At 43.1% G+C, this 13,416-nt stretch overlaps 1 protein-coding gene across 3 annotated transcripts in view; it reads left to right on the top strand.

The window, feature by feature from the left end:
- PDE4D (phosphodiesterase 4D) overlaps window positions 1-13,416 on the top strand; it is a 968,852-nt gene that overhangs the window by 865,687 nt on the left and 89,749 nt on the right. For all 3 annotated transcript variants that reach the window (XM_088469385.1, XM_088469386.1, XM_088469387.1), the window contains one exon: window positions 1,965-2,077. In XM_088469385.1, coding sequence (XP_088325511.1) covers window positions 1,965-2,077 — 113 coding nt within the window. The remainder of the gene's footprint in view (window positions 1-1,964; window positions 2,078-13,416) is intronic.

Genomic DNA, 13,416 nt, shown 5'->3' on the forward strand with positions numbered 1-13,416 from the left:
TTCCCCATTTTTTTTTTATGGCATCATTCATACTTAGCATACTATTTCCTCTGTGACTTAAAATTGCGCATATAAATCATCATTTTATAAAATAATGTTTAACTGCTATGTGGTTAGATGATGCACATGTTACTGTGTACTGTACTGATGGGGTGTCAGACAGGACATAGAACAATAAGAGATCAGCCTGTTACAGCTGCAGTTGGTAAATAATACAATTTAGAAACAAATCCTTGAAATAAATGATATATACAGTTAATCTGTGGGAACAATACGGCTTACCCTGTAACCTAGTGTACTGTTTCTTCTCCCATAGACTGAGTCACAGGCAGGAAAATCTCCATATAATTGTTATGTAAATCACAGCAGCACACTGTGTACATTGCGTATCAATGTCATTTTTACACACAAATGTTGTGGGGAAAAAAAAAAAGATGTATGTGATTGTATACCTGCATAGTATTATGGTTCTGTAAAAAGGTAATTGCTGCTTCTGTACAGCATACTAGTCTAATAAAGTCATTTTGGGGAAATTACTAACAAGTGCTGCATAACATGATCCCTACACATCTAGATACAGGGATATGTGATGTGTTTGTCATCCTGATGGCTGTGTGGAAATTTAGGAATAGTAAATAGTAAATCAGCCTACAAAGTACTTATTTCATCTTCACTATTTTTATTTGCGCACTGTAGTTTTTATGGACCATTAATATTGTTTTCTGAGTTACTGTCGGTGTTCTAGATTAAATCACTTTATGAAGTCTATGTACTAAGCCTTGGAGAGAGAGAGAGCTCCTAACTGTCATTTTTCAAGCATAGCCTGTAAAGTGACAGGAGCTGATTGGCTGGTACTTTATCTCCATACACTTTATCTCTCTCAGAGGCTTAGTACATAGACCCCCTAAATTAGGTATGCAACAGGTGGCTCTGAAACTGTTGTGGAACTACTAGTCCAAGCTAGACGTCCAAGCCATAGGCTGTACCTCCTGCTTATACAGTATTAGATTAACAGTAAAACACCCACACACAGCATTCTCCTGCTGCACTTTAAAACTTCTTTCTGGCAGAACATCCCTGTTGCAATTCAGTATTTTTTTGGTGGTTGTTTAAAGCATGTGCTACAGACACTGAGAAATGTGTGATATTGTTTGTATTTGTACATTGTATCAATAATGTTGCACATCCCTAGCAGAGGTCTAGCCAAGCAACAGGGAGCAGTAGCTTGCAGTGGTAATGACAGGCTCTCTGCAGTGTGTGCTGGGGATCCAGCTGTCTGCTCCATGCCAGGATTTCCTTCCCTCCCCCATATTCAGTGCAGCTTTTGGTTTTGGTTCAAAGGAAGCGGCAGGCTCCCTTAGCTGGATGAGAATGAGGATGTCACATTGGAGCCTGGATACTCAGCAGCAGCAGCAGGGCTAGACCAGGACTCCCCTCCTCACTCTCCCCAATCCATGTGGAGCTATGGATAGCATTGTGCTCCAAGACATTGCAGAGGAGGGACCAGGAGACATGCTCATCACTCCTGCCAGCTGATTCATGTTGCACTAAATTGCTCCAGTACTGCAGGCAGGAGAAGGGAGGACAGGGATCCTGTCATAGACATTTGCACATTGGCTTTTTATGACTCCCCAGCCTGGAAGATAAGAACTCTTATCCAGGAGAATAACCCTGTGACACAGGGCGCAGGCCTTTTATGGCTAATGGGATTTCTTAGCACAGGCTAGAGGAACAGGGAACTGTCACCCGCAGGCTGGACTGGTGGAATTACAGGGCACTTGTCAGTCAGTGGCTGGGACTTTTTTCTCTCCAGAGTGTTTTTTGTAACATTATGAAGGATCCCTCATGTATGAACACTGGTCATGCGAGCATGGCAGTGTATGGAAGAATGGACCCTCTGGAATTTGATGTTAGCCCAGTGAAACGTTTGAAAACTCAGTACCCTTTCTCCTATCTCTTTCCAGAGGAGGCCTACCAAAAACTGGCCAGCGAGACCCTGGAGGAGCTGGACTGGTGCTTGGACCAGCTGGAAACCTTACAAACCAGGCACTCTGTCAGTGAGATGGCCTCAAATAAGGTAAGAACATCTACCTGTTCTGCAGATAACTGGGGGGGGAGGGGGGGAGTATGCTTCGTGGGCTGCTGGTTGTCAGATGCCCTTCTCTGCTTATTTTGTGCATTGTAAAAGTGAGTTAGCTGGTGTGGCGGTAGTGCAAGGGTTAATGATACTGTGCAAGCAGCCAGCAGTGGGACTGAGCTGCTGCAGCAGTCATGCATACCAGGCCACCTGTCTCGTAAAGGGTTAATAATCTCCTTGTAGTTTGGTAACAGAGGTTAAATGCTCATCAGTGTGTAAAGTGTTTGGAGTGAGACTCCAGGGCATCTACTGATGCCCAGTGTAAGACTAAGTGCATTCTTTTATTGTTCTGACTTGACATATGTGTATGTCAGTTATTTTGCCTAGAGATGCTAGATTTCCTAGTACATGTTTCCAGAGGTGTTTTTAATTATAATGTAAACTGTATGGTTCTTAATTCAGAGGACACGTTTTTTTTAATTATTATTATTATTCACTAGTGTGTGTGTGTGTGTGTGTGTGTTTCCTTCTTTCGGTGAGGGCAGAAAGACTTAAACAAGCCAGTGCATATGTGCCACTCAATATAGTGCCACTGAATAGAAAAATGTTGCTGTGACTCACACAAGCTGGTTCTAGGTTCTAGCAAACAAGCATGATGTGCGAGTATCATGAGGAACCCGGATGCTCATTCTAGAGCCTGACTAGATTATGTACAGGATGGGTGAGCAGCGGCATGGCGTAGGAAAATGGTTACATTGCTGGCCGTGTGCAGCTTTGTGCCACAGGTCTGGCCATTTGTAGCACTTTGCCATTAGCTACACTGCTTGCTCTCATATGATGCTGTATAAAGTGATTCCTTTGAATATGTAACTCTGTGGTGTTTGGGAACATTGGATAGACTGTAAAAATAGGGTTCCTTGTCGCATTAACATAACCGCTGTAATTCAAATAGTTAATAGGATGACCCATATCTACCCACCTGTTCCTGCATCTATACTTTTCCTACTATACTAAACTTATCTAACATGCTATATACCTTTTAATACATGTATGGCATGTATGTATTAACTAAGGTTAATTAAGCACATTGTAATTATTTCAGATATTTTCGTTCCTCCAGAGCTGCACTTTAAGAGCAACACGACTAATGCAGATTTTGACTTTTTTTCTCATGCCAAATGCTTATGTTTGGCCTGGCAGAGAAGAGCGAGTTTGTGGCGATAAAGGGGTTAATGTGTCCAGGCCAGCAGTGTGATAAACCTCTTGCCTATTTATGCTGCCACTTGAACTAGTTTACATTCAGGGAAAGTAAAGTTACCTGCAGCCGCAGATGCATGACAGAGGTTCATATGTGCGTTCGCAGCAGATAACATGTTAATATGGCATCACGCTTGTCTGATGGATGTTGACACTACAAAAAAAAAGTAAATTGTGCCATAAACAAATGACTTAAAAATTGCATCTTCAAAATAGTTTTTAAAAGAGTTTTTCCAACACTTTTATGTTGGTTGTGTTCATCGTCATTTGCATATTGTGGCAATTTGTTGTCTTTTGTTTTGTTGTCATTTGTAAACCTTTTAATGTAGAAGCAGAGAACACTTATGCCTTCGTCCACGTCTAAGCTGATTACAGTTCATCTCTCATTACAGCATTTTAAGCCATAAGCCTTCCATATGCTTTATGTAATGGCTGTAGCAATATCAATAAAGGTTTTCGAAGAATATGGATTTTAATGCATGTGTTCATTGTGATCTCCGATATAATAGTATGCGCCATACTTGTGTATGCGTGCTCTAGACAAGCAGTGGAGCGGCACTTATGTTCTTAGTACATAGAACGCTATATGTTGAGTATGTAAAAGTATATGTATTATATATAATATATAAATATTTATAAAATATTATATATATATATATATATATATACACACACACAAGTATTACATTTACAATATATTTATGTGTATATAACATGTTCATGAGGGTGAAATGTTTTTTTTTTTGCAGTCTGGTTTGAATATTCTATTTACATATTATATTACTTTTTGTTTTTTTGCTAAAATAACACCACGTAATGGGCTACACAATTACAAGCCCTTTATTTTCCATTTGCAGATATTGACATTGTTATGTACTCAGTGTGCATTTATAAAGGATAAATCAACATTTCTGTAGATGTTCTGAAAGCATGCCCTGTACCATGACTGTTGAGATGTTTGGTCACCTTAATGCTCGTGGACGTGAGAGCTTTGTGCGTTAAAAGACGGAATCTCCCATGTTAATTCAAATGTGAAGGTCACTTGCTGTGAGACCACACCCACTGTTACATCAGTAAATTGATATTACAGTCACACACATTAGTAAGCGTCCATTTTCCTATTTCAAGGCCATACATACATACATGTGTTCAGGGCTCTTTATTATTAGGGATTTCATTGTTGTTGCTATGGCATTTACGATGAAATGCAGATAAGTGTCCTGGTCTTCAGTCATTGCTCATTTCTGAGGAGTGTGCGTCATAACGGATTGGATCATCTATTAGGCAGCCTATGCTACTGCCCATAGCCCAGTGAGCACTGGGGGGGGCCTAAAAAAATCTCTAACCTATTCTTATGTGTTATTTTAATGGCAAATATAGGGAGTGGGGGCTTTAGACCTAGAATGTTGCCTCTTGCTCCATTGGGGCTTAATCAGGCTTACCTGTAATGCAATAATGTTCCCTTGTCACACATACTCCTTGCTTCAGATAAAAAGGTAATAAAAACTTATTGTAAACAATGTATTAAATTGAATGCATATTTTATGGCCTGCACGTTAATATTCACATGGCTGCAACCAATCATCTCATTGGGAAATGATAACTTAATCCTAGTGAAATGATAGGAGAAATATTCTGTATGTTGTCCATTTATGATTTTGAAAACTATGAATCTATATCTAGGGTAGGTCATTTTATCCTAATTGTAAATGTATTTTCCAGAAGTTCAAGGGGAAGTTGCAAAATATGTTCCTTAAAACGGGGTTTCCCAAACTTGGTTCTCAAGGCACCTGACAGTCCAGGATTATAATAATATCCATGCCTGTGCACAGATGGTATACTGAAACTGAGGTACTAATGAAGTCACCTGTGCTTAAACATGGATATCCTTAAAACTTGAACTGTCAGGTGCCTTGGGGACAGAGTTTGGGAACCATGCTTCAAAAGTATAAAACAGATCCCAATCTAAGGATTCAGATTCATCATACCCTTTTGCAGAAGAAAAATGCTGTCCCCCTCCTTTAATCAGAGAACACAGGGGTATGACACAATCTAGGCCTGCAAAATAAAATCTAATTTTTGATTGTTAGTGCAAAAATAGGTGCGCTGATGCAGTATGTATGTATGTGTGCTAAAGCATGCTGGGTCTTGTAGTTTCACAACAGCTGGAGAGGCACTTGTTGGCCTGGCCTGATGTAAACATTAGAGCATTAATGTTACCTTTTTAACCTGTTGCCATACACCAAGCATGTTGCTGATCTGTCAATAGGGTGCATTACTCTCTCTCAGCTCATAGCTGTATATGTTTATACAAAGACTGTGACACCCAATAGCAAGGAGAGGCCTCACCACAATACAACAAATGATAGAATCACACACTTACAAGCTGATCAACAAATGATAGAATCACACACTTACAAGCAAATCATAAATTTTAAATACAATATTTCCCAATTAATGATTACAGTGATTTTTTTTTCTAACCTATCTACTTGTGAACTATAAATTTTACCTGGCAATTCAGTTTTTTTTTTTCTTTGTTTAGTATAACAAAAAGTGTTTGCTTTTACATTGTCTTAAGATTGTTGCAGCTCTAAGCTAGTCATTTGACTCTCAAAGAAGAAGCGGATTGTTTTAAATCTTGTTCTCAACTGTACAGCCAGTTATACATTGGCAGGTGAACAGCATAAATCAAATACCAGGGTCACTGCATCTACTGGGGTTCGAGGGATGAATGAAGTGGGTATGGGGACATTGGAAAAATTATAGTAAATGTTTGTATTATGACGCCAGTGGGCATGAGGTCTATGGTAGCAGAAAGGGGAACAGTGTTTGCAGATGGTGTTAGTATCCAGAGCAGCGGAGGGCAACAGATAGCCATCCAAAATTCACCTGAGGACCTCAGCTCCGTTTTATATAGTTTGTTATACTTGCTCAAATAAATGCAGATATTATCCTATAAACGTCATTTTGGGTTGGGTACATGATGCAGCGGTCACAATACCAACAGCTGCACCCACCAGTCAGAAACCCAACTAGGTGAGTACCCTAACCCTCCCCCCACAGCAGCCTAACCCTAACCCCCCTCCTGTAGCCTAACACCCCCCCTCCCGGCAGCCTAACCCTAATCCTCCCCCAGCTACCTAACCACTAACCTTCCCCCCACAGCAGCCTAACCCTAATCCTCCATCCTGTAGCCTAACACCCCCCCTCCTGGAAGCCTAACCCTAATCCTCCCCCAGCTGTTTAACCACTAACCCTCACCCTAACCCTAATACTTACCGGCAGGATGCTGGCGTCGGAATTTTGGTACCTGGATTCTGACACCTGTATTCTGAGCGCCCAATCGCCAGGATGCTAACTACATCCCATCTTTTTCTACTATTAAATGTATTCTTTTAACTTATTACGGAGATGAAGGGTCATGTACGACACTGTTGGAGGTATAAGGGCCTTAGAGAATATGAATTTAAATTGAAAAGGTAGGACCTCACCTGTAAACTGCTAACTATATATATATATATATATATATATATATATATATATATATAAAATTTACAGTAGTGTTAAAGATGAAGCATAATTATAAGTACTGTAGAAGACCACACTGAAGTGAGAACTTTAGTATTGACCTTTTGTTCTAGCATCCCTGCCAGACAGTAACATCATAGGTTATTGCAAGTGGGTTACTTAGTGACATTTCCAATGCAAAATGTCAACAGTGACCATTTCACAGCCTCCAAAATCTCTGCACCACAGCGTGTTATCCTATTCTGCAACAGAACTAAAAGAAGGACAATTAAGTGAAGGCTGGCCAGTAATTAAATGCAGTACATAAAGGTTTTTATTTGTAAGTGTGCGGTCAGTTATAGACCACAGGAGCCAACATCTTCAAATGATTGGGGGAGCTCACCTTTTCCACCCAACTTCACTGGACTGAAAAATTCCATGGTTAGTGGCAATTCAAATATTGGGGGGTGTTCAAGATCCCACAAAGCTGGCACCTATGTTACAGACTGTCATTGCTGTGTTGTTGTTTTTTTGTGGAGCAGAGTTTAAAAAAATCCACCATTACAGTCCAGGTTTTAAGGATATGTTTGAGTCCAGATAGATCAAATTGACTGAGGTACTTATTAAGTCACCTGTGTTCAAGCATGGATAACCTTAATACGTAGACTGTAATGGTGGAGTTTTGGAAACTCTCTTGTAGAGTGTTTAGTTCAACCTTTAATTTATGGTACAGGCTCTCGACTCCAGTCCTCCAGGCCATGTTTTGTGAATGTCTTTAATCATGCACAGGTGAGCTAATCTATTTTGCTGGAATAGTAATTATCACACCTGCTCCCCCAGACAGAAATCCACAAAACATGACCTGTTGAGAAAACTTCAGGGTTGAGGTTGAGAACCATTGGTTTAAGGCATTAGGTCACTTGTGACACATGGGAGCTCATTTACACCGGTTTCTCAATGAGCAGCTGAAAGCGCATTGATTTTACACACAAGCGTCAAATGTTCCATCCTCACATATAAAGGTATAGACCTAATCTCCAGGCTTCGGAGAAGGCCTCACAAACTAGTAATGTACCTATGTGTTTGGTCTGGTTGAACACAAAATCTGAATATGCAAACTGTTTAAATGCATGAACATCACGGACCTCTCCATCCAACATAGGGATGACCTTCGATGTGTCTACCATTGATGGACCCATCGTTGGTTTACATCAATGGCAGGAAGCCATCAACGAGAAACCGTTGATGGTTTACACCATAGATGACCATCAATGCAGAGGCTGGACTAAGCAGGCCTAACAAGGAAGGGTTAGTGGCTTTGCAGGTTGTTTCAGGGACTAAGCTAAGATCTGTACTCCCTGCAACGGGGGTTAAAAAAACACATTGCGGGCTCTCTGACATCGATTGCAGAGAACCATCCTCCTTCAGTGGCAAACCATCAATGGTTTTTAACCATCCATGGCTGAAGACCATCTCTGGAATGTCCCCAAGAATGTGCCCTCTCTTCACATATATCGTAATCTGGCAAAATGTGAATTCTGCAAGTGCAGGACCTTCAGGATATTCAGAACTAGCTGAAGTACCCACCGTTGCCCAAGTTTAAATCTTCAAGTTATTAAGTTTTATTATGTGATGTCATCCAAATGGAAGGCCAGAACAGGCTCTCTGGGTGAAAGTTCTGCCTGGCGCACTCTGCCGTGACCGAGACCCCAACCACTCTGTTAGGCATCCCAGATCAATTGCCACCCCTCTGTGAAGTTTTCATCCAAACCCAGTGGAAGGACCAGAACAGGCTTCCGGGTCAAAATTCTGCCCAGCATACACCAACGGGGAGTCCGACTGGGACCTCAACACCCTGGTATGTCTTCTGGGATCCAATGTTACCACTCTTTGAAGTTTTTGTATAAATTAACTGATGTCGTCCAAATCCATCCACTGAAAGGCCCAGAACATGCTGCACTGGTGCAAGTTCTGCTCGGTGCACTCTGCCGTGAGGTCCAACCAGGACCCCAACCACTCCATTAGGCATCCCAGATCAATTGTCGCCCCTCTGTGAAGCTTTCATCCAAATCCATCCAGTGGAAGGCCCAGAACAGGCTGTCTGGGTCAAATTTCTGCCAAGCGTACACCAACGGGAGGTCTGATTGGGACCTCAACCCCCCTAGTATATCTTCTGAGATCCAATGTTCCCACTCTGTGAAGTTTTCATGAAAATCCATCCAGTGGAAGGCTCAGATTGGGCTCTCCGGGTCAAATTTCTGTCCAGCGTACACCAACTGGAGGTCCGACTGGGACCCTAACCCCCTAAAACCTGGCCAGGATCCAACTGGACCAACTCACGTTGGTTTCATCCCAATCGGTGCATGGGGTGTAGTGTTCCCTCTAGCTCCGGCGGTAGGCAGGGCACCGGAGCTAGAGAGGGCAATCTTGTGCGCGCGTAAAAGGGGGCGTGGTTATGAAAAGGGGGCGTGTCTATAAGACGCGTCCCCTTTTCGTCATACTTGGGGGTGTGCCCGGCGCTTACGGACATGCCCCCAAGCGCTGCAGAAAGGGAGAGCATGCACCCGGCGTCTATTCTCTGGCGGTGACCATGTTTGTCCACCCGCGGGACACTGCGTCCCGCGGGAGAGAACGGCTCTCGCAGGCTGTTAGGGCAGGGCGCTTTTTGCCCTCCTCCTGGAGGGCAGGGTGCTTTTTGCCCTCCAGAAGGAGGGCAGGGCGCCGCGCCCCGCTAAAACAGCCTAGCGGGAACGCTAGGGTGTCCGAATGCATAAACGGACAGACAGACAAACAAATGAACAAACAAACAGACCAATGAATTTTATACATAAGATTGGAAGCAATTTGCAATTAAGCTTGTAAGATGAGCCCGAGAAAAATGTAGCACTTTTACACAATAAGCATGCAGAGTAAGCTGCATACGTGAGCTGTGACCAACTCTGCTTAGATAGGAAATGCGCCTCCCTGTCCCTGCAGGGAAGCACAGGCATCGGTGATTACAGGAGATGGGCAAAGACATAAAACACAATTCATTACTTCACAGCAAATTAAGGGAAAGTGTATAGTGCCTGTTAAAAGCAAATTAATCCAGGCAAAAATATAAAATGTTTACTTTTTTAAGTCCACATAAATAAATATATATATTAATAGATTAACAGCACTTTCCAATTCCCAAACAGAGGGCCTCTTTATTTGCTACTGCGCATGCGGAAAATATTCTGAGAACCCCAAAGGTGCATGCGTTACCCTGAGTGTACGCACAAATTTCCTGTTGTGTATGGGATTGCTGGCATTACTAACTGTGAGACAAAACTGTGCGTTCCTGGATGGTGACTGGAAGATGGACTGAAGGGTGCACAAAAAAAGTGTCTTAGGGGTGTGTTATAGGAGCGTTGTGGGCGGGTCTATGCAACCGGCTGTGTTCTCAGTTGCAGAGCAGCAGCCACAGAGTCTATGTTTATACAGGAGACCCTGCGCCTCCCATAGGCCGGTACAAGGGTCGATGATGAATGCGATAGTGGAGTGTTTGGACCCACCGGCAAAGTTTCACCATTTATGGGCATTGAAAGTGGGCGTCTCAGGTCTTGCACTCGCAAGTACACATGGGAAAGGCTGAAACTAGGATTTGCATATTACCGCCGCTGCAATAATGGCCGCAATAGCGCACATCTCTGATTCAGTTCCAGATTAGAAATGTGTGAGACTACACTGTATTCCTGTTGTGAGATTGCAGGAGTTATTCCATAATTGGGCGTGTCTTAAATGTGTTCAGTCGCAACTAATGGCCGTCATCATTATCAGATAGCAACTTACTCTAATCATCCCCTTCTAAACAGGCTGCAATTTGTCTGCGTACACCCCCACTCCAAACCCCCATCTTGGCCCACCTTGGAGCAGGGAACCTAGGGCCTGATTCAGAGCTGAACGCTCTGACCAGAGCGCTCGCTCTGAATCAGGGCCCTCCTACCTTTTTTTGGAGCGTCCTCATGGACGCTCGCATAGCTGTGGGTTACCACCCACAGCTATAGCGAGCGTCCATGATGATGGTCGCGATGGTCTTGACCATCGCAACCATCGGCTTGCGACGGAGACCCTGCGGTAGGGTCTCGCTGCCGCAAGCCCTGGAGTGATTTTGGCTCTATCAGAGCCAAAATCACTCCCACTGACATCACTAGTGATGTCAGTGGGGCCGGCTTCAGATGGTAGGCGTTCCCATGGGAACGCCTCCGTCTGGTAGGCACGCCCACCAAAGGGGGCGTGCTGTCAATCAACATCGACAGCACGCCCCCTTTGGTGCGAGACCCGGAGCGACAGCTTGGCTGTCGCAGTCCGGGTCTCGCGCATGCGCACGACGGAGCTCCCTCCGTCGTGCGCATGCGCAGTGGAGAACATACGCAGTCCGCTTGCGAGCGGGTCTGAATGACCCCCTTAGTCGCCTGGGCAAAAGACGCTCATCACGAAAAGATGCGTGCGGGAAATAATAACCATAAGAGAAGAGCCCCAACTGGCGTTTACGACCAACTCTGAATGAGATCTGCCGGATGCAGGGACGTGGCCAAACAAACGTGGAACTCAGTGGTTGTATCACTAGATCTTCACACATCTGCAAATTGCCCTGGCTGCCACATTTCCCAGCTTTGCTGCAGTTTCATTCACCTCTGCTCCTGTGATATCTTCCAAGACCTTGTTGGAATTTAAGGGTAGATTTACTGTAGCTTCTAAAAATAAATAATGGAGGTGTTGCCTGTAGCAGCCAGTCAGATTGTACGCTATCATTTCCTATACTATACTACATAAATGATAGCTAGGGGTAAATTTACTAAGATGGGAGTTCTATTAAGAAGTGATGTTGCCCATAGCAACCAATCAGATTCCAGGTATTATCTTCTAGAAGGTGCTAGACAAATGAGAAGTAGAATCTGATTGGTTGATATGGGAAACATCACTTCTTAAATAGAACTCCCATCTTAGTAAATTAACCCCCCCCCCCCCCAGACTCTATTGGTTGCTGGGGAAACTCCTTCCCTTGTACTTGGGGCCTGATTCAGAGATGGACGCTAATGCGATTTTAACGCAGATCGAGCGACTGTTTGCCATCGCACATGCATATAAGCCGCACTGCCAAGGCAGCAGCGGGCGTCTTTATGCTCGGGTGATCTTTGCTAAAATTAGCATATTGTCGCTGCTGCATTGCGTATGAAATCGCAGCTGCGATCGCATTAGTGACCGTCTCTGAATCTGGCCCTTGGTTTCCAGTATGTAAAGGACAAAACTATTTACAAAAAATACTTTTTCGTGGCTACCTGATAAACCAGTTGAATGACATTGTAAGCTTTTGGAAGACCGTTGGCCCTATAAACTTTGCCTGGCAAAAGGCGTTTTTTACTGAAAGCTCTCAGTGTCATTTTTCTTTCTTGCATGTAATACCGTAATTGCCTGACAAATGTATGTAGCGGTGACTTCACCCCTTCTGTCCTCTGTTTGTTATTGATTGAGTACAATTGTCTGGAAATGTGATTTTGCTGTGGAATAATGTCTCCTTGTGTTTCGTGCATTAGAAAATTGGGCGATACGTTCATGTTATTTTATGGAGACTGTTCCCTGTAAGATATGAGTTGGATATGTAGAATTACATCTCTACAAGGCATGCTAGCTTATCTTTTCTTTTATTTTGTCATGTAAATTTTCTTGTTGTGTTTTATGTTCCAGTCGTGTGTAGATCTCTCATTGGAAATGAAGTATCTAGTATTACTGTATATCTCACTGCCTGATCGGGTCCTACCATCCCGCTGCACTCTCTAGTCAGGCTGAGCTTGTTACATTCTGAAAGTCGCTTAGGGCCTCAATAAGAGTTAGGAGCAAAGGCAGCTAAAGGGGGGACATTTTCACCTGGACAGACCATCTTACAATGGACGGGGTACAAATGATTTATTTATTTGTGTGCAGGGTAACGGCCTACATTTACATGTGAGGCTCGCATATTGGTGAACCTTATTTTGACTCTGCGATTTAGCGTTGAGGCCAGGATATGTGTCTCTAAAAGTGACTGCACACTTTAAATTTGCCGCTCTTCACCACAGCGCGAATTGGATTTGCCTTGGTGCAATAATTGTACAGTACATGCTGGCTGAAATGACTCCTAACTAATTAAAACCGTTTGGAGTAAATTTATAAGCAGCCTCAAAATTTAAAGCGTCACTAATAATAAGTGCGTAACACGCCGGGCTTTGTCCTTAATATTATTGTTGCTTTACATTTCAAGGTCAAACTTGCTTAGACGTGCCGACTTACAAATGCTTCCGCTTCTTAAATATACCCCATTGGGGTTGATTCATTTGCAGGCAATGCCAGTGATGTACCCTTGCAATGCCATTTTAATGCCAGCAACGCCAAACCAAATGACTCCAAAATTGCACAATCTTGGGGCTACTGTACATGCAGCATATGTGCGCACTAGATCACGGACATCGCCGGCATCACCCACATTTGAATCAACCCCTTAGTGTCCTCGCTAACCTTTTTTTCTTTTCTATTTATTCAGTTTGTTTTTACGTTAGTTACACATACTGCAA

This window comes from Taudactylus pleione, unplaced genomic scaffold (assembly GCF_031769625.1).
Source record: "Taudactylus pleione unplaced genomic scaffold, aTauple2 ptg000092l, whole genome shotgun sequence".
NCBI lineage: Eukaryota > Metazoa > Chordata > Amphibia > Anura > Myobatrachidae > Taudactylus > Taudactylus pleione.